The sequence below is a fragment of the Artibeus jamaicensis genome, unplaced genomic scaffold (assembly GCF_021234435.1).
Source record: "Artibeus jamaicensis isolate MK-2021 breed Jamaican fruit bat unplaced genomic scaffold, CSHL_Jam_final scaffold_1689, whole genome shotgun sequence".
Lineage (NCBI taxonomy): Eukaryota > Metazoa > Chordata > Mammalia > Chiroptera > Phyllostomidae > Artibeus > Artibeus jamaicensis.
Genome location: NW_026522029.1, coordinates 2,704,419 through 2,728,294, shown reverse-complemented (window position 1 = coordinate 2,728,294; position 23,876 = coordinate 2,704,419). Strand labels below are relative to the sequence as shown.

The window sequence follows — 23,876 nt, the reverse complement described above, 5'->3', positions numbered from 1 at the left end:
TTTGAAGTCATTTATTACAGATCTGACGAGCAGCATGGCTTTGGATAGGTCACTTAATCTGTCCCAGCCTAGCTACCTCAGCTATAAATTGCTGCGTGCAGTTTAAAGGTGGTGACATGGACAGAGTGCCTCGCACAGTGCCCGCCACACCAAGCAGACACCCTAAGGGGGTGGCCGTCATTATCCTGTCTGCTGCTGAGCTGTGTTTCGGAGATAGTAATGATCCCCTTATTGATTAACTCGTGCCTGAGTTGACTTGTCCTTTCTTTGGACTTTGAAATTGTTTGGCCCAATCTTTTCTTCTGGAAACTTCTTTTTTCCCTTGACCTCATGATACAAGACTTTCTTGGTTTCCACCCTAGTACTCGAACTGCTTTTTCTCTTTTCATTTTGCAGAATTCTCCCTTTCCGCTGATTCATTCCTTTGAGTTTCACCCTCAGCTTCCTCTCTTCCCATTCTGTCTACTGAAGTGGGCTTATTCCCGCGCATGGGTCCAGCCCGTGTACTGAACTCCCAAACCCATTATCCTGAAGGACTTTTCTTCCGATCTCCAGACCCATCTGTGAAGCTGCCTCAATATGTCAAAACATACATGTGTCATTGTTATCCCTCCAAAGCTCCTCCTCTTACATTGTTCCCTATGTCCCCACCATCCACAGTGACCCAGATGGGAAAACTGAGTCACCTGCAACTCCCCCATGCCCGCCTTGTATCCAAGCTCCCATAGCACAACCTGTGAAGTCTTTTATAATTCAGTACATTTATGTCTTTCCAGCATCATCTCCTTTCACATTCCGTCTTGAATTTGAACTTCAGCCACACCGAATTACTTGCGGTTCCTCAAATACTCTGTGTTCTCTCTTCCTTTCGAAGTCTCTGTTCAAGTTCCTTCTTTTGTGTGGAATTTCCTCAAGCCTTCTCTATCAAACTAATTTCTATTAACCCTTAAGACTTAGCTTAGAGAAATCTCCTTCAGGAAGCCTTCCTCACCCTCATATTCGGTTTAGGTGGTCCTCGTGTGTGTTTTGATAGTCACTCCTGCGTACCTCTGTCCCAAGTGAGTGACACGATCCTGTCATCTCTGAGCCTTGGTCCCCGTGCTTAGTCTGTTTTTCTGACTGAACCCCAAAAAGGGAATTATGTACAGAGCCTGGAGTAGCCTAGTGCATAACATTGCACGTACTTAATAAATTCTTAGCAAAGGAAGATCCACATTGATAAGCAGTTATAACAGTAGAATCAACGATGTCAACAAGAAGTTGGACTAAGCTTTGGAAGCCATGCTTTGTTCTTCTTCTTTCTGCCAAAGCAGAGAAGCTTGGGGGTTAAAGGAGAGTTGATTCCCCGTGGATTCAATATTCCCACAGTCGAGTGGCTACAAAGAGACATACAATTTGTTTTTGGTCACTCAATGGGTTTAGTTTTTGAGACATACAAGTTTAATAGCCCACATACAACTTCCTTTTGTTCACCAACATTTAAAGGCACATACAACTAGGCTGGCCAGTGGACAATCCAGGAGTACTCTGGTTAGAGAACACATGGGCAAAGAACGTTCTCTCCATCCAAGGTATAAAATGTTAAGAAGAGAAGGTGTCTGTGCTTAAGTGGTTTAGAGGTGGGACGAACAGTCGGTGGGGCTGCTGGAGCAGGAATTCACACATCTGCTGGAAGTGGGAGGCATTGCTCTCCTTGACCTCGAGTGACCATTCTACCTTGAAATTCCGTTTTCTCACAAAAGTACCTGTTTCCATTCCTTTAATTTAGAGAGCAAGCTACGAGTGAACTCAAGCAGTCAAGTCCAAGAGCTCTCCATCAACTCCAACACTGCCATAGAATGTAGGATCTTGTCCCAGACCCCTGGAAACCTTCCGTTAGCCGTCACCTGGTACTTCTCTTCCATGTCCCCTAATGCACCTTGGCTGACGATCCTGGAAATGGACCAAACCAATGTTGTAAAATATGGGGATGAATTTCACAGCCCGCGGAGAAAACAAAAATTCCACACCGAGAAAGTTTCTCAAGACGTGTTTCAGCTGCGCATTCTGAATGTGGAAGACAGCGATCAGGGCGCATACCGCTGCACTGTGCGGGAGTGGCTCGTGTCCGCGGATGGTGCGCAGTACCAGCTCGGAGAAGAGACGTCAGGTCTGACAGAATTGAAACTCAGGCCCACAGGTAAACCGCGCCCATCTTTCTGTAGGACTGCCATCCTCTCTTGGGCAGCTGTTCTTTAGAGGGATTACGTGAAGGTAAAAATAATGACCTGGACTGCTAGGAATGGGATCCCCTTCACAGTGACCTGGGAGCCCACCAGAGGTGGGGGTGGGGCATTTAGGGTGAATCAGTCTCAGGTTCCAAGCAGCTGGGAGAGGACCAAGACTCCTTTGCTTGTTTGCTGATCAGCCTGGCAGCCGGTCCGTGCAGGTACCCAGGGTATCGTATCCTCGGATCCCTGTAACAAGCTGTGTCACTCTGGTGGGGCTCTATTGTAATTTGGCAGAGAAAGAGTAATGCGAAGCATATTTCTCCCACTGTGAACAGAAACTGTACAGCTCAACAGGGATGTGTGCAGAAATTGCTTTTCGACATTTGGCTGCCTAAACAGAAGGCAAATGAGAGTGTTAACCATTGGAATGGCTGACTGAGGGAACCTCCTCTTCCTCAGGAGACCTTCAGAATGTAACAGACCTTCCACCCTCTTGCACTGGTATAAGCGTGCTGCAATCTAAGAGTGGGCAGGGTTAAGTAGATCTCTCAGCCTTAGGTCACTTCCACTGTTGATTAAAATTTGATGAATGTTGCCCTGGCTGGTGTGGCTCTGTGGATTGAGTGCTGGCCTGTGAAACAAAAGGTCACCGGTTCAATTCTCAGTCAGGGCACATGCCTGGGTTATGAGCCAAGTCCCCATTAGGGGAAATGTGAGAGGCAACCACCCATGGCTGTTACCTACCACTCACCCTCTCTTTCTCCCTCCCTTCCCCTCTCTCTAAAAATAAATAAATAAAATCTTTAGAAAAACTTTAGATGAATGTCATGGCTAAGGTTCCGGAACTGGACGAGATCCAGCAGCACAATGCAAATAAGTTCATCTAGTTTGGCGCTTAAAATTCTGTTTTCAACATAACATCAAAAACAAGATTATAATGAGCATTGCTGCATGGCAGGCCATTGGGAATACACAGATATAAGGCAGAGCGCTTGCCTGAAGGAGCTCACAGTCTGTTGGGCAGCAGGGCGCCCCTCGGGTTCCCCTTCTCTATGTTCCTCAGACCCCTCTTCCTGTTCCTGCTAAATGCGGGCGTTCTGTGGGGACAGATCCCGGGCCCAATTTTCTTCTTCTTCTCTGCTCTCTGTAGAACTTCTCAAACACAGCCTTGATTTCAGCTGCCACCTTCAATGAGGTGGCTGCAGGTCTTTATTCTCACCCCCTACTCCAACTGTCTGTTGGGCGTTCCTGCGCAGATGCCTGGGCATCCCTTGCACTCAGAGTGTCCCAAATTGCATCAGGCCTGTCTGCCATCCCATGAGACGCATGCCCACTTCTGCATTCTCCATCTGTGTGGCTGGCATTCCTTCCTCCCAGTTGCCTAAGCCAAATCTCGACAGTGTATGCAGACTCCTTTAAGGAGGCAGCTCCTTCTGAGCTCAAACCAGAGCTTCCCATTCAAAGTTATGGGCTCAGTGTCCAGCCCTTTAGTATCTCAAGAAATGTCTAAAACATGCTTGGGTTTTTTTTGTTTTTTTTTTTGGTGACATTGCTTATTTTGAGAATGTTCACAATGAATTCAAATTTCTTTAAAATCCTGAGGTGTCAAATAAAACATATTTGAATGTGGCTGCTGGAGGTGGCCTGTGGTAGGGAGTGAGTTAAGGAAGAGGCCCCAGGGTAAGATACTGAGAAATGCTGGTCAGAATTGTAGGAGGGCTATTTTCTCTGAAATCAAAAGAGAAGACTTCAAGAAGAAAACAACTTCAGAGACCAAAATACCACAGAGGGGACAGAAAACAGTGGAGGGTTTCTTGGGCCGGGAAATTGGGCCCTTACTGTGGACCTTGGCCAGAGTGTAGTCGTGGGATTGGAAGGTTGATTACAGTAACACAGGGAGAAATTTAAGGACAGGACGCAGGAAAATAGCAGTTTATCACATAAGCTGATGTGTCACCCATGCTTTGCCATCAAGGGAAGGAGAGAGTAAAGATGGTAACTGTGGAGGCGACCACTCTCTTGAGGTCCCCCCGGTGCTGTGGACACGCGTGAGTGAATCAATATGGCCAAGACAAGATGAGATCTGTTTGGGGATGGAGGCGTGGGCTGTGGCCAGTTTCTCTGGGGAGAAAAAGGCCTCGAGCACCTTTCTCCATAGCCTTTTATTGGGTTGTAATATACAGGAATGCAGGGCGGCAAGGATCAAACAGTAGATAACATTTCAAAGAAATCTGAGGGTTTCAGTCTGAGTCAGTGTCTGTCCGGAAGAGAGCTGCAGAAACTTTGGGAGACTTACTCATTTCCTCTCGGACCTTTATTATATGAATGAAAACACTTTTAGCAGAGCAGATTTCACAGGTTTATCAGCAAGTCTTTGCGGTGCCAGATTTTTCCCCAGGGCATGCTCTGGCCAGGCAAGGATCTGCACCTCTCCCCATCAGGTATTCAGGCTTAAGGGGATTAGAGCCAGGAAGTGCTTCTCCCAGGGAACACGGGGACTCAGGCTATGTCAAAGGGGGGGGGGGGCAAGAGTCCATTGATCTTTGTTGCAGCCCCCCCAGTCCTTCCATGAAGGCCTCCCAAGTGATCGAGTCTGGCTTAGGTTGCCCCCCGCTGTGAGGGGTCTTACCCGTCATTGACTTCTGACCAAGCTTTGGGAGCAGGGAGAGGAACTGAGGCAGCGTTTGCTACCAGAGACAGGCTTTGTCTCCTGCGGCTGGCATTCCAAAAGGTCGTCTCTCCCCCTTAGCCACAAGGGGTAGAGATACAATTCCTAAAATCAGGCAGAGCAGTCTACTACAGGTAACTGAAAAAAAAAAAAAAATCCAGGATCAAAGTTGTTCTTTTAATGACAGATTATCAGTGTTTTTGTAGTAGAGTTGGAAATTCAGTGCACACTATAATTTCTTTATTTTGTAACTACTCTGGCTTTCATTCCAAGTTCTTACCTGCTGGTTAGCAGTGAAAAAAAAATTAAGTAAATGTCAAAATCTGTTTAAAATTTAGTCTAATTCAATGATTTAAATGGTCTCCTTGAGTGGTAGTCCAACGCTTGCATTAAAATGTTCGGTGTCTCCCATAGCCTCCTCTTTCCCTGTGTCTACACCTGAGATGATATCCAGGTGATTTGCTGAGAATGAGGGGTATGGTAGAATATATGACTTAAGGGGTGGACAGGGGGCTGGATGGTCTGGGAGGCAGAAGAGAGAGGTGGCCAGGGAGAGGTGAAGGAGGCAGGTAGAGCGCCCACCGAAGCTGGGCAGCTTTCAGTGGCAGGTCCAGAGACAAGAGGCAGGGCTAAAGGACAGAAATGGCTGCTTTGATTCATAGCTGAGAATGTTCTAGCAAATATGAAGGACAGGGCATCAAAGAAAAGGGTTAAAGATGAAGGACCTGATATCTAAAGACTAGAAGATGGCATCTCCTCAAGGAGAACTGGGTTTTCCAGAGGAGGTGTCTGGTCTGGAAGTCTGGGTTCTCCTCTGACTCAATGCATTTTACTTCCCAGGAAGTAAGGTCCATGTCTCTGAAGTGTACTGGACGGAAAATGCAACTGAGCATGCCGAGGTGGCCGTCCACTGCAGCCTGGAGAGCTCGGGCGACTCAGCCTCCCTGTTCTCCGTGATGTGGTACCGGACCAGAGAACATTCTGGAAGACAACTGCTGGTGCACCTGCAGCATGACGGCTTGCTGGAGTATGGTGAAGAGGGGCTCAGGAGGCGCCTGCAGTGTTACCGCTCGTCCCCTACAGACTTCGTCCTGAAGTTTCACCAGGTGGCGATGGAGGATGCGGGAACATACTGGTGCAGGGTGGCAGAGTGGAAGCTCCTTGGCTCCCCCAGCAAGTGGGTCACCCAAGTGTCAGATGAGTCGCAGCATGTGGTGCTCACCGTGCTGCCTTCAGGTAACCAGGGGTTAACCTGCTGTGGCTCACGGCTGGGAGAATCTTTGTCTCCCCTTTTATGCTTCCCCTCCCAGCTATGGTTTGCTCCTTCTGTGGCTGAAACCCATGTCAGCCTCCCTAACAGAATGACTTTGCCTTTTCTCTTGATGATAACCTATTTGGACAGACACGGTCTAGATGAGATTTTAGCATAGACATTGAAATGTCGGAGGACTCCACCTCTGGTTCCAAACAAAAAAGCCCTCATGTTCTATCCCTTTAAGTAACCAAAGAGTGTCTGAAGCAGAAACCCGTGGGTCTTGGTTGATCTTGAATCTCAGAGTGCTGATGTTCAGTGGCAGAAGGAATGAGAGAGGGACATGGCAACTTTATGTTTGATCTGGTTGAACCAATGTCAGCTACACCTCGATGCTCCCTGAGTCAAAAACAAAACAAACCAAACAGGAAAAACCTTTCTCCATAAACAAGGGACAGTCTCCTTATCTCTCTGTGTGGACAACCAACTACTGCACTTTCATAACGATGCTCATTTGGTGTGCCTCTCCTAATTGCACCTTGAAAGGCATCAACGGAGGGAGTGCACCTGGTAGAACTTGTTTACAGAAGACCATTGGCCAAAGGGTGACCTTTCTCTGTTTGGGAAGGTCGTCTGTTCAGCTGAGCTCACAGATTCAGGAGGGATGTGGAATGAGATTTTGGAGAAGAAGAGGGCACCCTTCCAGCCAAAGCAGTGCCAAGCATATCATAGGCATTTATTAAGCATTTGTTAATGAAAGCAAAAATGTCTCCAGCCAGACCAGTAAATCTTCCCTGGTGGTCGATAAGCTGGCGCAGGTTGCAGCCAGCTCATTCCCCGAGCCACTTCCGCCTGGTGGGGTTTAAGGAGAGGTGAGCAATGAGCAAAACTTATGGTGGGAAGGTGTCACCTGAGAGGCAGTGGTGTGGTCCTGGTTCCCTTCACCATAGAGGGCACAGGAGATCAGTAACGATAGCATTCCTAGGACAGCAGCTAGCTTTGGTGACACTCCTTAGCAGGGAGTGAGGGCTGTGGAGAACATCCGGAAGTTTCCTGGCTATCCCAGCAAGGCTTCCAGAGTGGAAGTCAGCATGATCTGGCTTGCTCTCTGGAGGTGCCATCATTCTCTTCCCCCATCCACTCTTCAGTGAATTTTCCTCCCAAGTCTCCAAGCAGAATTTTCCTTCCAATCTGCTTTCCTTCCATCCCAGGAATTATGGGAGCCTGTTCCATATACCTTTTCCCATTGGAATCCCTGGGCTCTGCAGAACCAGCACTATTTGCAGTAGAACAATAGATAACAACTCTAAAAAGTCTATATTCTGTAATTAAAAAGCACATCTCTTTGTAGGATCCTTGTAAAAGCAAGTGTGAGGTTTTTAACAGATGGACCCTTGAAAGAAATTGGATTCTTCACAATTGAAGAAGATTGCAAGCCTGTGTCATGGTTTTCTTTGAAAGTACAGTTAGAGGCTCCCCAACCCATCTTTGTAGCCCAGCATCTTGCTTCCCATGCCTGGATGGTTCTTTTGGGAGTGGGGAGGCAGTGTAGGGAGAAGAAAAAGGCCAGGGTGAGGAATCAGGCAAACCTAGCCTCAGATCATAGCTCTACCGCCCACCTGCTCACTATGAAATCAAAGCATCGAGCACAGTCCCTGGATATTGTAAGTGCTCACAACAAATGTTAACTCTTTTCTCTTGTGCCTCCAAACATGCCACACACACACGGAAATCCACGTGCATATGTATATGTCCATTTATGTAGCAAAATATGGTAATTTATTCAAGAAAGCAGTATATGAGGTTCTGAGGACATGAAAACATGCATTGCAGAGTCTGTCCTCACAGGGCCCAGAGTCTGGTGGGGGAAGTGAAGTCCAACCTGCCAAGTGCCACCAAAGAAACAGCCTCAGTACACTATGACAGGAGCAGAGGCAGGGCTGAGGGGGGAAGGACTGGGCGAGGAGGGGTCTGGGAAGGTTCCCCAGACTATGGGCCTGAAAAAAGGAGGAAAGTCATTTTTTAAAAAGGAGAGAGTGTGCAAGATGATCATAGAAACTACGGTAGGATGGCAAGAGGTGAGGTTAGCGAGCGGGGGAGGTACCGGTACAAGACGTGTCTTGTGTATGAACCTGAAGACAGTGCACTTTATTTATTTATTTTTAATTTAATTATTTTTCAAGTACAGTTTTCTGTCTTTTACCCCCTTCAGTGCACTTTATCAGAGAGGTTATGGAGTGCCATTGAACACCCTCAAGCAGGCGAGGGACATCCTCAGACTTGCTCTTTAGAGAGCTCCCCTCTAGGATCAGTGTTAACAGTCGGTGGGAAGGGAGGCGGACACAGAGCAGGGAAAACCATTTGGAAGTGACTACAGAACCCAGGTGAGACAAGATGAAGGCCTGAATTAAGGCAGTGCCCGTGACGGCTGAGAGTAGGACAGGCATTTGGGATTAGGAGGTGTACCCTTAAAGGTTTAAGAGACTGATTAGGTATATGTGGGTGGGGGGGTGAGTGAGCAGAAAGGGAGACTCAAGGGTGAACATCCAGTTTCTGGCAAAGGTAGATAGTGGAATGTTCAGTAAACAAGAGCAAAATCTGAAGGGAAGATTAGTTCAAGTTTGAATAAGTTAGGCTGGACTTGAGTTTGGAGGACCTGTGAGTTACGCAGGGAAACCTCTCCAGTAGACACCAGAACTTCCAAATGAGATCCTTGCCAGAACTGGAGATTAAAAGTCAACAGCTTATAGCCAATAAGGATGCCCAGAGATGGAACTCGGAGATAGCTCACCATTTACTGATTAGAGAAGTGCAGAAGAGGAGCCTGGGAAGGAGTAGGAGAGAGGTGAGAGGAGAACCAAGGTTTTGGGGACAGCACAGAAACCAAAGGCAGAGAGGGTGTCAAGAGGGAGGGGAGAGCTGACAGACCACAACTATTGCAAAGAGGCCAATGAAAATAAGAGTGCAGCAATAGTCACTGAATTTAGCAATGTAGAGAGATAGCAGAAAAGAAAAGAGAGAAGTCAGGCTGCATGAGAGAGTGGGCACAGCAAATATAGGTCATGCTTGCAAGACTGTTGATGTGAAGGGAAATAGGAACCACCATAATGAATGGCAAGAGGTGTCAGCGAAGTTTGCTTTGTTCTGTTTTTGTCTGGAGACTGTGGGAACTTGAACGCGTGTGTGTTCTAGAGGGGAAGAGCGCACAAAGAGAAGAGGAAGAGTGGAAGAGAGCAGACACGAGTGGCGGGCCAGCATCCTGCGTGAACACACGCCACCTCCTGACGGGAGTGCCCCTCAGGGTCGTCTTCCCCTGGCCAGCATGTGCTAATCCTTTACCTGCCAACTTGACCGACACTTTCTGAGTTGCCCTGCCTTACTGTCTTGGTCATCACACCTGTTTAACATCCGTCAGCGCTATAGATGCTGAGAAGGCAGAGACTCTGAGGGTTAGAGAGTCCCCAGGATTAGCACAGTGCCTGGAACATAGACACTCGAACACCGTCTGGATCACAGAGCAACTGTGCTCCTGACAAGGACCTGCTGTGTGCCTTAATAAAGGGGCAGATCAAGTACAATGTACTACCAATTCTCACTTCTCAAATGGTTTTCCACCACCCCTACCTGGCAACTCCACGTTCACTTAGTTTGGGACTATGTAACAAATCCGTGAAGCATGTGGTTTAAGTGAAGGTAGGAAAGAAAGTTAAGAGGCATGTCCCTGAGGGAACAGACCTTGCATTTTCTTCTCCGTCTTACTTCCTTAGCTATGGCTAAGCCAAGGCAGGGGCTCCAGCCACCCGAGTCTTCTAACTTCACCCTCAGACCCCAGACATAAATGTCTTGTTCTAGAAAATTCTCTGTGATTGATAGGCAAGGCTATAGGGCTTTGGGGAGGCTGGATTATTTGTAGTAGTATGGCATCTGTTACTATTTCCCAGCTTTTGTTTGGGAAACTTGAAGAGTAGATCCTCAAAGGGGATATGTGCCCCCCCACACTGAAGGTTCTGGAGAGACCATGCCACTTATCCATGCTCCCCCAGTGTCCCCAGGAAGGCCTGACGTGGAGCGCTCAGCAAATGCTTGTTGAAAGAATGAGCAAGCCAGCCTTATGTTGGGTTGGAACAGGATGCTATCAGGGGTTCACTTATTTGAGGATGCGCTTGTATCAGCTTGCCTAACCCTACTTTTATTTTTGTTGGCAAGAGTCAACTCTCCCACACGGCCAAAGTCAGTTGCCCAAGTTTTGGTTGGGGTGGCGGAAGAGCTGGCAGCCTCCTGACTGTCCCGTACCTTTCTTCTTCCAAGGTCACATCAAGAAGGAATGTTCCTCGTGATGCATTTGCTGGTGGGTGGCAGCCTGTTACGGACTAAACCTCATGATGAAGTGTTCTCATTGCATTTTTGGCTCAGTCTTGCAGGCCTTGCACTTTGTGCCTTGGGCACTTACTCGGATTAATTCAGAATGCCAAACCTTAATGGTTTTGAGTGTAGTAATTCTAATCCAGGCGTGGGTGAGAGGCAGATAATGGGAGAGGGTGGTTGAGGGTCCTGAGCAAACACTGTCCTCCCAGGAGAGGCCAAACCCGGCAGTGGAGCCGATGACTACTGGCTGTGGGCCCGTTCAGTGGCACCATGAGGAGTGTCCTTTGATGGCAGTCCACTCTAAGTGGGCAGCTGCCTCCCCTCTAAAATAGTCACACCCCCTGGCAGTCCCTTCCCACTGAGGGTGAGCATCCCAGTGGTAGAAAAGCAAGTCCCAGAGTTCCGTTCACCTTCTATGTGCCATTTCCCGATCACCGCACCTCCGTCCTAGCAATGGTGATTCGTGGGTTCTGTGGACCCCACCTCCCAGTTCTCTGCCTCCCGTGAATAGACAGAGGAAGCCAGAGTCTCCTGAGGAATCATGTGACTCTCAGCTGAATGTCCCCCAGTCTTGGGGACAGAGGGATCAGAGATTTAAGAAAGAGGCTTGGGCCACAGAAGAACATGACCCAGCCTGTGGCCCTGGAGAGGAACCAGATGGCTCAGCCCTGTTTTCTCTCTGGTTTCTCAAGAGAAAGTTGCCCGTGATTTTTCTGACTTTCCCAGTAGCATTCTAGCTAATATTTATTCTTTGCTAACTCAACAAATGTGCCAGGCACTATATTAAATGCTTCATTATGCATTATCACATCATGGCTTTAGAAATTATTATCCCCACTTGACTGATGAGGAAACTAATGATAGTTAGTTTCATCAGAGAACCCAGAGGATTAGGGTACTTGTCCAATGTCAGACATTGTAAGTGGAAGAGGCAGGATTTGAACCCAGCTTTCCAGGATGGAGGAGGTACTCAATAACTAGTCTGCACATGAATAGTGTGAGTTACTCTTAGCCTCTTGTTCTTCCGCTCCATCCTCTTTCAACATCTCTGTCTGTATCTCCGTCTTCACCACAGGCCTTCAAATTCAGATAAGGCGTGGGAGAATTTCTCTAGTTAAGCAGGGCCTTAGAAGGGTTAGGTAGGATATAGAGGAGGGATGATAAAGGACTCAAAATCTAGCCTTTTCATTGCCCGCCCTTTCAAAATCAAACACTCAGTTTAAGATGGAGCATATAAATGAGACCAGAGGAAATTCAGACAAGTCTCTGCAGCTCCTCACCAGCCTGTTCAGAGCTGCCGTGTCCAGTGATGATTTCACTCTGTGCAAAAAATGGTGGCCGCACCCTTGGGTTCTTGGGTGCAGAATTCACTCTCGTGACCAGTTCATCTATCAGTCTCCATGGATGACCTATGGACAAAGCGCTGCACAAAATAAAGAGATGCATGAGAAGTAGGCCCTGTCCCCCAGGAATTCCCAATGCAGGAGCTGGACCAGTGTCTAGTTACTTGAGTTCCAATAACGACATTCTTCAGGGTGCGAAATGTATCAGCCATGCCAAAAAATGGAATCCTTGTAGCATGCGGTTGATCAAAATGACCTCAGAACCTGTTGTTTTCATCTCAAAGAGTCTGTCATCCCAAGAATCCTTTGGCTTAGCCTCTGAAAAAGAAATTGCTTATGCTATGACATTTCCCAGCAAAAGCACAGCTACACTTAGCATCAGATTTTCGGAACAGCCTCATTTGGAATACCCTGTCATAAGTGAATGTAGTTGGAAGGCCACATTTTGTAGTTGGTGTCTCGTGAAGCATGTGTCTTTCTGCATCAAGAGACTGTAAGACTGGTCTTTTACTAGTAACTCAAGGCTCTGTGTCCTGGAGCCTGTGTGGATGTGGTCCTCTTGTCCGTCCGTGTCCCTGCTGTGTGTCTGGGACCCAGTTCGAGGCTGCATGTGTGTGTTCCACGTGTCTGGTGCTGACAACATTTCCCCAGGGATCACAGCTGCAGATGGGGCATCTTTAGCCAGCCTCTATGTAGTAACTTCTGCCCCATTCAATCCAATCTCATTCAGATCAGCGAAAGTGATCAAGCATGCGTGCCAGGTACCGCAGGGGCCATGGAAACAGATGGCACCATCAGACACTCATGCACCTATGACAAAGCAACACAGAGGGCTAAAGGGGACTGGAAGAGGTCTGAACAGGTCTGAGTGTGAGGGGATAGAAGAGAACTGTCTCCGAGGTGAGGTAGGAGGAAGTGTGCTCTGAGCTGGGCCAGGGACCCAGAGGACTCAGAGAACCCAGAGGATTGGGGTGCAGAGAGCATCCTGGGGTGGGGGGGCAGCAGGGAGAACAGCACAGACATGGGGCTGAATGGAGGAGGCCTGGAGAGGGGGGTCAAATTTGGAGTCAGGAAGGGATGGTGGGTCTCGCTGTAGGTGCTATTTTATGAGGACCGTGCATATGAGAGAGAGAGGAAGAGAGAGACTGATTGAAAAGCAACAGCAGTGGGAATAACAGTTAAAATTCAGGCCTGGCAGCGGAGTCGACGAGGGTTGAATTATAGATACCTTTTCAGAGGAAAGAAGATTAAAGGAGAGGTTTTCGTTTTTGTTTTGGTTTCTTTCTGGCTGTTAGTTTTAAGTAGGTCATTGGAGCCTCCAGTAGTTGGAAATTGCGGGGGCAGGCAGGGTGGGTTGGGAGAGTTCTCGGCTCCTCATGGTGATTTAAGGGGATGGTTCTATTAGGGCTCCTTATTTTTATGGGTATTTGCCTGTAACAATGAATCCTAGAAGTGTTTATAACTGAATTAGTACAAATAAATCAAAGACTAATTATTTTCTTTCTTTCTTCTTTCTTTCCTTCCTTCCTTCTTTCCTTCCTTCCTTCCTCTTTTTTTTTTTTGGTAGAACCCACATTTCCTTCCAGGATCTGCTCTTCAACGTCTTTTGTCTATTTTTTATTCGTCTGTCCCTTTGTTCTGTTCATTCTTCTGCTCATTTGTGCCCTCTGCTTACACTGGAAGGCCAGGAAGTTGTCAGCACTGAGACTAGCCTCCCAGGGAGAAAAGGTCCTCTGGGTGAACATGAACGGGGCTGGAGACAGTCCCACCAACAGGTGGGAAGAGGAAGAGGAAGAGGAAGACCTTTGAATCCGGAGGGGCGCCCGCAGTCCTGTGGGACCAGTGTGGACTTTGCAGTTGAACTGATCAGACCAGCATGTGAATGCCTCCTGGTTCTGCCCTTCTCTTGTCTGTGGCCTTGGGTAAGTTACCCTGGAATCTGAGGAGACGTTTATTGAGTGTGTATGTGGTGCCAGGCACTGTTAAGTGTTTCTTTGTGTGTGACCTCATCTACCCCTCGCATGCCCCTCCCCCCAGGAGCTGGATGGCATCATTACTCTGATTCCGTTCAGCACACCTCACTGAGGTTCAGGTTCCCCGTCTGTGAGGAGTCCCACCCTCTCACAGCCTCTGGGGCTTAGTGACACCCTATGGCCAAGCCCAGTGGGGAGTGGGGGGCGCTCCCTCAGCTCTCCTGGGCTCTTGGTCACTGATTCCCTGGGAAACACCCTGAGCTCCCCTCACCCTGGCTCTCAATAATCATCTGCCTCCAGTGCATAGGGGTAGGAAGGGGCCGGATGTGGCAAGGTGGACGGGACTGGGAACATGCCCTTCTTCCCCACTCCATCTGCCTGCCGCCGCAGCGTGGCTTCCTTCCAGGCAGAAACCCCATTTCCCCTCCGTCCCATCTATAAGAGCCAAGCAAGAACTCTGCGTAGTAGGCGCTTAATCAATGTTGGTACTTTTGATTAAATAATAAAGCATTTTGTAGCCTGTTCCCCCCACCACCACCACCATAAGACTAAGTCATTGCCAAGGAAAACTTTTTTTTGAATCTAGCAACAGTGTTCCAGTCAGCCCCCCAAGGCTCGTATCTCCCCTTCCTCCCCACACAAGGCCTGCCTGCCTCCCGGTTCTTAGCCAATGCCTCGCTGTGGTGATTATTTGGGGGAGGAGGGGTCCCCAGTGGCACACCCCCTCCCACGGCAGGGGGCCCAGGGTTCGGGGGACAGCGGGTCACGTCTGGCTCCTTGGGATCCCCTATTCTCAGCCAGGTAAAGTCAAGAGGGTGGTGGAGAGGTTGGGGTTCATGGCTTAAGGCTTTCAACACTGTCCCCCAGGAGTAGACAACTGTCCCCACTGGACCTGAGGTCCCTTCCCCTTGTTTCAAAAGCTACTCAGGCCCCGTTGTAGCCAGAACAGAAAATCAATCAGTGTCACCTAACAGACTTGAGAAAACACATCTATTTATCGTCTGTGTGACCAACGGCATTGCTTTCACACTCGGTAATTTGCATTTCCAAGGAGAGCGATTTATTGTTAATTATTGTATCAGGCGCAGACATCCTCTCCAAACATAATTAGTTTTTTTTGCAAGGGAATCATCAGTGGCTGTGAGAACTCCCACTGTAGACCCACTGGGTCCTCACACTCATCTCCCTTTATGGCCTCGTTCGAAATACTCCAAATGTTTCCTTAAACACATGGACACATTTGTTTTTCTCAGGTAGGGAAGCTTGGTTTTCAGAGAACAAAGCTCAAGTTAAGACCTCTTAAGAAATATGATTGATGTCTCCCCCTCCAGTTTTCCCAGCAACCTGTATTTTCACTGGGATACTGAGGGGAAGGAGCAGAACTGAGCCCAGCAGAGAGAGTCGCAGTGGATTCCAGGGCCTCCCCTCCCCACGCCCAGATGCCGCCTTTCCATGCTGAGCTCACACGAACCACTTTTTCTCGCTCAAAGGCAGCACGGAAATTGTCAGAGCAGACCCTCAAATGCCTAGCTGCCCCCGCCCCCAGCGGGGTCTGGGAATGATCGTCTCTCGAAGAGCCTGCCATGTCTGGGGTGGGAGGGTGCGAGGGACCCAGTGGTAACCCAAGCAGACTGAGCCCTGCTCGCCCTGTTGGTCACTTGCCTGGCCTAGACACTCTGCGTTCATGACTGGGATCTGGCACAGGTTAGAATTTCAAAGAAGCCAATTTGCCCTTTTGGCTCATGGTGAGCGTTCAGGTAACTAAAACCCCAGTCTTGTTTTTTTTCCTTTTTTAACACGTAGAATAAAATTTGTTTTCATAGTAGACATTTTACATGAAACCTATGTTTGGTCCAATTATGTACTTGTTCATTTTAGTTCTTAAAACTTAATGGAGAACGTCACTTTTCCTTATTGATTTCAGCCTTTCCATCCTGCATCACCCCCAGGTTTTACCTTACTTTCTGGTGTTATAAATTCTCCTTGGCAACAGGACAAACCTCTGTGTTAGGAGCTGGCTGCCTTGGGCCCATGGGCAAAATACAGCCCAGCACCTGTATTTTAAAATGTAATTTGTTGGAATCCAGCCCTTTCCACTTACCTATGTATTTTCTGCAGCTGATGTTTTGACCAAATGGCAGAGTTGAGCAGTTGCCATGGAGACGGCATGACCCTCAAAGCCTGAAATATTTGCTATCTGGCTCTTTATGGAAAATGTTTGCCAACCCTGCTCTCTTAAAGTAGCTAATGTTCTGTCTGTTTTCTCAGTGTATCGTGGTCCTGGGAAACTTGATTTGACTTATTATATCTGTAGTGGTTATATAGCTGAATTAATTTAATAAATAGTCTTGGACTCTCTGTATTGGTGTCTTGTCCAGCAGTGCTAAAGGCTGGATTCTCCCTACCATACTCCTCCTAGAGACAGAACCTCCACATCACCCTGCTGTGTCCTTACTCTGTGAGACGAGACCACGCAGAGATGAGTAAGGCAGGCACAGGCTTCTCTCATTATCTTTAGTCTACGAAGACATTTATGGGAACAACTGATTTACGGCACCAGATAAGCGCAATGGTAGAAAGTCATGTGCCACAACGACTTCTTACAATTGTACAGGAAGTGTTCATCATCCCGGACTTTCACAGCCTCCCATGCAAAAGGGATGGTTATTCCCATCCTGCAGGCAAGAGACTGAAGTTCAGAGAGATTGGGATTTATCTAGCATCACCCAGCATGTGCAGAAGAGTAAGAGTTCGAACTGAGGTTAGCTGACAAGTCTTGGACTCTCTCCACAATAAATGCTCTGCTCAAGTTCATTGTGACGAGGAAAGTCTGGTGATAATCACATCCACCTCACATGGTTTTTATGAGGATCTAATTAGATACTTACATGGGGATAAGTTTTAAACCACTTCAAGTCATAAGTGAATTGTTGGCATAACCCATGTTTTTCCAGGCCTTACTTGTCTGTGCACATAAATAAAATTACATCAACAATAATAATCCAAATTCTGTAGACTTTTGTCCCCGGGCTGCTTACACGGAGTCCTGGCCACATAGAAAGTGTTCTTCAGGGATCTCAGGGGGTCCCGTAGGATTCTGGGAATTCAGACAAGCGTGCCAACAAGCCCACAAGCCTGCAAGCCCACTTGCACCTCGTCTGCTGTGGCTCTGCTCTGCTCTGCCGGCTGCCACTGCAGCCGGGCTGCTGCTGCCCAGTGCTCAGCAGGGAACAGCGCCGACCTCTCACTGTGCCCGCATTGCCCTCTGTTTGAATTGTAGATGAATCCAAGTTTGCTTGTGCCCCGGGTCACTAAAGATTTTCTTGTGAGAGCAGCCTGTTCTCGCCCTTTTTTGGTGGGCTCCAGACAGCAGCCAGGCTGGGCCAGGCTGGGAGACAGACTTCATGCTGGGCTCTTGGTTTCCCGTTCTCCGATCACAGGAACCTCTGCATGAACCCCTTCAGCATAGGCCCCTGTTCCTCGTGCAGGTGGGACATGCAAATGGGGAGGCTTCGCACACATCACCCAGAGCAGGCAGAAGTCCCTGGAGGTTCAGCTGGGACTTCTGCTACGCTGGTTATTTTCTCTTACCCATAATGCAAGAAAGTGCCATGGCCACCGAGAAACCAGGGACAACTCCACAAAGGAGACGTCATTTGAAATGAGCTTTAAAAGTCAGAAATAATTGACAGGAGAAGTTGGAATAAACAGTAGTCCAGGGCAGAGGTAGCCGCATGAAAAGCTACAACATAGAATAACTTTGGTTTGATTTAATTGTCAAGTTTATGGAGGAAAGTAATAGGAGATAAATGTGGAAAGGTCGTGGAAAATTCTGAGGGTGGGGAGGGGCAAGAGAATGACTCTTAAACATGGAAGAACTTGGACTTTATCTGGTGGACAATAGTGAGCCATTGAGTGTGATTTAGTAGGGGAGGCACAGCCGTGCTTTAGCGTGAAAACAGCATCGGCATAGGTGATGGATGGGGGTCGGGACGAGGGCTGTGGCAAAGCAGGGCAGCCGCCCCCACCGACACACCGACTGCAGGACCACCTGCGTGCATCTCACAGCGTGTGTTCACTCAGAAGCTAGGAACAGAGTATGTACTACATGAGTCCACTCGTTTGAGGTCCAAGAACCAGAGAAAGAAATTTAGGTGGTGATTTCATGGGCATATACATAAATTCACTGAGCTGTCTTTTCAAGACATGTGTACTTTTCTATATGTAACTAACTTAATATATAATAAATATATACACTGTATAATAAATAATGTATAATTCTATTATAATATCATAACATAATAATAAATAGCTTACATGTAAATAACTTACACCTGAGGGTCTTTTTAAAAAGTTTCTTTCTTTCAAAAACTATTTGAGAATGAACCAGATGACCAACATGGAGTGAGGAATTTTAATGTGTAAAAGAAATGATAAGATTCATTTATTCCACAAGCATCTTGTAATATTTAGCATGCGCCAAGACACCCTCTAGGAGCTAGGCATGTGGAAGAAACTGACAATGTCTGTCCTCTCAAAGAGCAGCAGAGAATGGAGTTGATAAGCCGAGACTGGTAACTACTCGCTTTTAGGGTCTTCCACCTTGACTTTGCTCCTTCTAGATGACAGGCCCAAGGGATACTCTGGTGCCCTCCCAGTCAGGAATGTGAGCTCTGGGTTTAGACTGTCTGGATTCCAACCCTGACAGTGCCACCCACTGGCTGTGTAGTCTTTGTCAGTTCATCTCTCTTTGCCTGAATTCCCTCATCCATATAATGAGACCGATACCCATTACTTCATCGGGTTGGTTGTGAGGATTACATGAGATATTCATGTGAAGGGGTTAGAAGGCTTCATCATCGTTATTGACATCAGCGACAAGCTGACCATTTGAATACTTCTATTCGTGAAAAGGAAACCAGATAGCTGCATTTCACTACTTAATTTAAAAAAAATCCTCACATAGCCCTGCCTGGTGTAGCTCAGTGGATTGAGTGTGAGCCTGTGAACCAAAGGATCGTGGTTCAATTCTCAGTCAGGGCACATGCCTGGGTTGCAGGCCAGTTCCCAGAGGGGGACACATGAGAGACAACCACACATTGATGTTTCTCTCCCTCTCTCCTGCCCTTCCCCTCTAAAAATAAATAAATAAAATCTTTAAAAAATCCTCACACAAAGACTTTTTAAAGTTGCTTTTAGAGAGAGAGGAAGGGAGACAGAACATCGGTCAGTTGCCTCCCATATGCACCTGGGCGGAACATGGGCACTCAGACCGGAATTGAACACCTCCAGACCCAGACAGGGGATCGAACCTGCAACCTAGACTGTGCTCTTACTGGGAATCAAACCTGCAACCTTTTGATTATAGGCAACACTCTAACCAACTGAGCCACACTGGCCAGAGCTTGCCACCTAATTCTCAACACAGTATTAAAGAGAACGGGGCAAGGGAATAAAATGTAAGCCTGGGCTTGGCCACAAAATGGGGTCATAGCTTGGTCCCTCAGCCCAAAAGGCTAATCTAGAGAAAAAAAAAAAGTGCAACATTTCAGAAAGAGTCAGGACAATGTGGACAGAAGAACACTTGGATAAAATTGTCTGAGTGCTCTGCAGTTGGATGAGAAACCAGGATGGTTTAATCCAGAAGTTCCAAGTGAAGGTATATAAATACATGGGAATTAGTGGGAAATGAAGTCCCTAGAGACTCCTATCCTGAGGTCCTTTATACCTGTATTAATTAGCTAATTCAATTTGCATGTAGACTGGAGTGCAAATAATTAGCCTGAAAACCCACACTAGTCTGCTCAGACTGCCGTAACAGAAGACCAGAGATGGCGTGGCTAAAACAACAGAAATTCATTGTCGCCAGATCAGGGTGTCAGCTGACGGACGAGGCCCTCCTCCTTATACACTGCCGATTTTCTGGTACCTCCTCACGTGACAGAGAGAACTGCGTCTCCTCTAATCAGGGCACCCATCCCAGCAGGCGGACCCCGCCCTCGTGACCTTGTCTGAACCTAACTTTCTCCCAAAGGCCCCGACTCCAAACACCATCCCATTGGAAAGTGGAGCTTCGACGTACGCATCTGGGGAGACAAAATTCAGCTCGTTGCACTGAATAGGGCACACGACTTAAAAGCAAAAGCAATCGAGCGAGCAGAACGTCCCCCCTGGCACTCAGCAGTGCGCCAGCCCTTCCATCAGAAATGGGCAATTACTGAAGAGGCAGGAATGGTGTCATCTTGAAACAAGTTTAAGGATGAAAGGGGGTTGCTTAAACATTCAGGCAGAGCTCTGGGTAGGGACACAAAGAACTGGGCGATACCTCTTCCGCAGCCACTGTTAATGCTGCTCCTGTCTCCCCGGGACCAAAGAGGTATTGAGGGCTGGAGGGCGGGGCTGGAGGGCGGGGCTTGAGGAAAAGCAGGAGAAAAAGAGGAATGAGGGAGAAGAAATGGACAGTTAGCACTCTAGACAGGGAAAGCAGAAATAGAAGCCAACAAACCACAGAAAGGAGAACCTCACAGCCCTGGCCCTGCCCAAGAGCTGCTCTCAGGCACAGGTGGGGCTTTGATCCCCCAGACCAGACAGCTTCTGAAGGAAGCCGCTGACGGAGGAGGGAGGAGACCACCATCCTGTTGGAGAAGCCCTTCAGATGCCAGCAGAGGCAGCAAGGAGGTGAGGCTTCGCTGTCTCTCTGGTACAGAAGCAGAAAATAGGTTCTGTCCACTGTGTGTGGAAATGGGTTTGTCAGCTTCTGCTTAGAGTAAGGTGGAAGTTCGGTCCAGGAAGGGGAGGGTGAAAAAGTACTAAAGAGGAACTGAAGGACTAGGAAGAGCTGGACCTTTTGAAAGGGATGCTCTGGGCTACCCAGGAAGGCTGCCTCAGATCTTCATCAAAGGAGTTATTAACTCTGCTCTGGCTGGTGCAGCTCAGTGGATTGAGCGCCGGCCTGCAAACCAAAGGGTCGCCAGTTCAATTCCCAGCCGGCGCACATGCCTGGGCTACAGGCCAGGTCCCCGGTTGGGGGTGTGCAAGAGGCAACCACACATTAAAATGTTTTTCTCCCTCTCTTTCTCCCTCCCTGCCCCGTCTCTAAAAATAAATACAATTTTTTCAAAAAAGAGTTATTAACTCATATTCTTCTCATTGTTGGACTGTAGCAAATCCCTCACTCAGCCTTCATCCAAAAGCATGTTAAGTCTTGAGAGACGACCAAGAGGGAGAGGAAGGAGGTGGCAGATTAAAGACGTGAGACGTGACAGGTGTTGTGAGGCCAATGGGAGAGACAGGAGACAGTGTGACTGGATGAACCAGTGGCCCAGTACAAGGCGACAGACAGCCTTTGTCCTGAACAGCCACGTTCCGCTGTGGCTTCTAGGCTGCTTCCTGTGCTGTTCACTAAGAAGAAAAAAAAAAACACCTAGATTAACCTCACTTCCTTTTCTGCTGTGCTTTGCAGGCTGGTAAATCAAGGGACCGCTGTACAGAGCTTGCAGGAGCTGCAGGGAGGCTCTTGAACAGTGAGGACCAACATGGCAATTATGTGACTCTGTGCTCGACTAAATGACCATACACACCCAAAGCACGAGGACCGAGGTTTAGCTGGGGGAGGTCTCTCCAGCTTGTGCTCACGTGCCTCGTTCAGCATTTTCGCTGACAACTTGAAGTCAAAGGGAACAGGCTCGTCGAGTGCTTGGTTGACAGAGTCAGGAGATAGCACTAATAAGTCAGCTGACAGGAACCAGAGTCAAAGAGATGTGGACAGGTTAGAATGATGGACCAAAACGACCGCGATGAGAGACAGAATCCACAGTTAAGTTTCAGCAATTAGCTGGGCCAGGTAAGGGAGACTTGAGTTCATGTGTGAGGAGTGAAAGCAGTGGTCTGGGCTGATCGCACACCTGATAAGCATTACTGGCGTGATGTGTTAGGAGAGAGAAAATGTTTGCAGCTTTGTATTGCTTCTATAGAGTCATATCTAAATAAAGGCTACAGTCCTGGCTGGTGTGTTCAGTGGCCTGAGTGCTGGCCTGCGAACCAAAGGGTCACCAGTTCCATTCCCGGTCAGGGCACATGCCAGGGTTGTGGGCCAGGTCCCCAGGAGGGGGGTGAACAAGAGGTAACCACACACTGATGTGTCTCTCCCTCCCTGCTCCTCTCTAAAAATAAATGAAATATTAAAAATGCCTTTCTTAATAAAATAAGGGTGATAATGTGTCCTACAAGATTCTTCTTATTGAATTCTATTTGAGATGCCTCCGGTTAAGTAACATTCATGGAGGAGGGTTGGGGAGAGGAGACATAACGGAAGTGTTGGGAGGATGAGATTGGCCACATTTAAGTATTTGAAAATGACATTGAAAAGAATGAAGTGTAGTATGTTTAACTCCAGATGACAAGTAGGTGGAAGTTTCAGGCTGAAAGACAGATTTCCACTCAATGTACATTACAACTAACAGACATTTCAAGATACCCAGAGAGAGAATTTGGTATGACCAGAAGGTTCTATTAGGCATGGTGTGGAATGGCTCAATCCATTAGGCACGGTGTGGAAAAGATTAGGAAGGCATGCTGGTGACCTCAGGGCCCCTTCCACTCTGTGGTTTACTTTATCTCACCTAACAGATGTGTATTGAATTCCTATGCCCTGTGTATACACAGTGAGCGGTGAGCAAAACAGAAATAAGCCCCTGTTCTTTTGGCACCTACACGTATGTATGATCTATGGAAGAGACAGGCAACAAGCAGGCCTTAAGGCCAGGAAACCTGTCCACGGTGAGGAACGGAAAGCAGCAGGCCGCTGTAATGGACGAGAAACAGAAGCGGAGAAGGGAGGAGTAAGCACGGCCAGGTCACATGGGCCCCATAGGAATCCAAAGGAGGACTTGAACTTGTTTCTAAGATTCATAGAAAGCCATTGAAGAGTTTTAAGCAAAGAGCAACAGATTCTCATTTATGTGAGTAAGAAGCTGAGATCTTTATGACCATTTTAGTACTGGAAATGAGCAGACAACAGAAGCTGTTCTGTCCGGCTCCTGGGTGAACTCAGAAAGGAAGTGTAGGGAGAACTAGCTGGAACTCCGGCAGGCCTTTCCTCGGCCTCCAAGATCGCAGCATCAAGGGCGGCACAGGTCAGCCCTGGGCAGAGTATCCATCCGCAGTGTGAGGGCTGGGATCTACTCTAGTGCCATTGGTCGCCTCTCAGCAGAAACACCATTCAGGGCGACTGCCAGAGAACACATCCGTGGCCACAGAAGCCTCGAGACTCCAGCTCATCTGTAATTTCTAAAGAGGCAAAGGTTTTAGGGAGCAAGCGAGAAGTGGCATTGCTTGCTAGTAATGTTTGGAATTGTGATCGAGGGTAAAATTAAAATTCAGCACAATAACGAGTATAGAGTTAAGGGAAAAGGGAAAGATGTGTTGCTATGAAATTTGAAATCTGATACCCAAAGTGGGTGGGAGGATAGAGACAATAAAAGAAAGGTTAATTATAGGATGGGCAGGACGTTTAACGGGTTCCTGGGCAGGTGTGCCGCGTGGCCCCACAGCCGCTCGGCGCCCACGGCAGTGCAACCCTGCGTGCCGCGTGGAAAAGTGGGAAGGAAGATCAAAGATACCTGTGATCCTATCATCTTCAATAAGCATTATTGTTATTTTAGTGTATTCACTCTGTTATTTTTCCTATGCATCTGCTTTTAATGTCTTTGTGGGACTTTTAAAAACCATAAGAGCAATATTTATGCATTTTAGAAATTAAAACTATATCCATCTTCCAACCCAACCTCTCAGAGGTATATAAATATATATAAATATATAGTCTTCAAAGGAAATGGTTTGCTGAGATTATTTTTCACATGACTATAATTATACTAAGTATGCAGTTTTGTTAACTTTATACAAACCATTATTATTTCTTTGATCTCCTTGGATTAATAACAATTAATGTCATTTTAAAAATTCTCACCCAAGGATATGTTTATTGATTTTATAGAGGGAGGGGAAATGAGAGAGAGGGATAGAGAGAGAGGGAGAGAAACGTCGATCAGCTGAATCCTGTATGTG

At 47.6% G+C, this 23,876-nt stretch overlaps 1 protein-coding gene across 1 annotated transcript in view; it reads left to right on the top strand.

The window, feature by feature from the left end:
* CD101 (CD101 molecule) overlaps positions 1–16,169 on the top strand; it is a 37,639-nt gene extending 21,470 nt beyond the window's left edge. Inside the window, exons 7-9 of the mRNA XM_037135141.2 lie at positions 1,769–2,179; positions 5,719–6,114; positions 13,406–16,169. Of these exons, the coding sequence (XP_036991036.2) occupies positions 1,769–2,179; positions 5,719–6,114; positions 13,406–13,647 (1,049 nt within the window). The 3' untranslated portion in view covers positions 13,648–16,169. The remainder of the gene's footprint in view (positions 1–1,768; positions 2,180–5,718; positions 6,115–13,405) is intronic.
* The last annotated feature ends 7,707 nt before the right edge of the window (positions 16,170–23,876 follow it).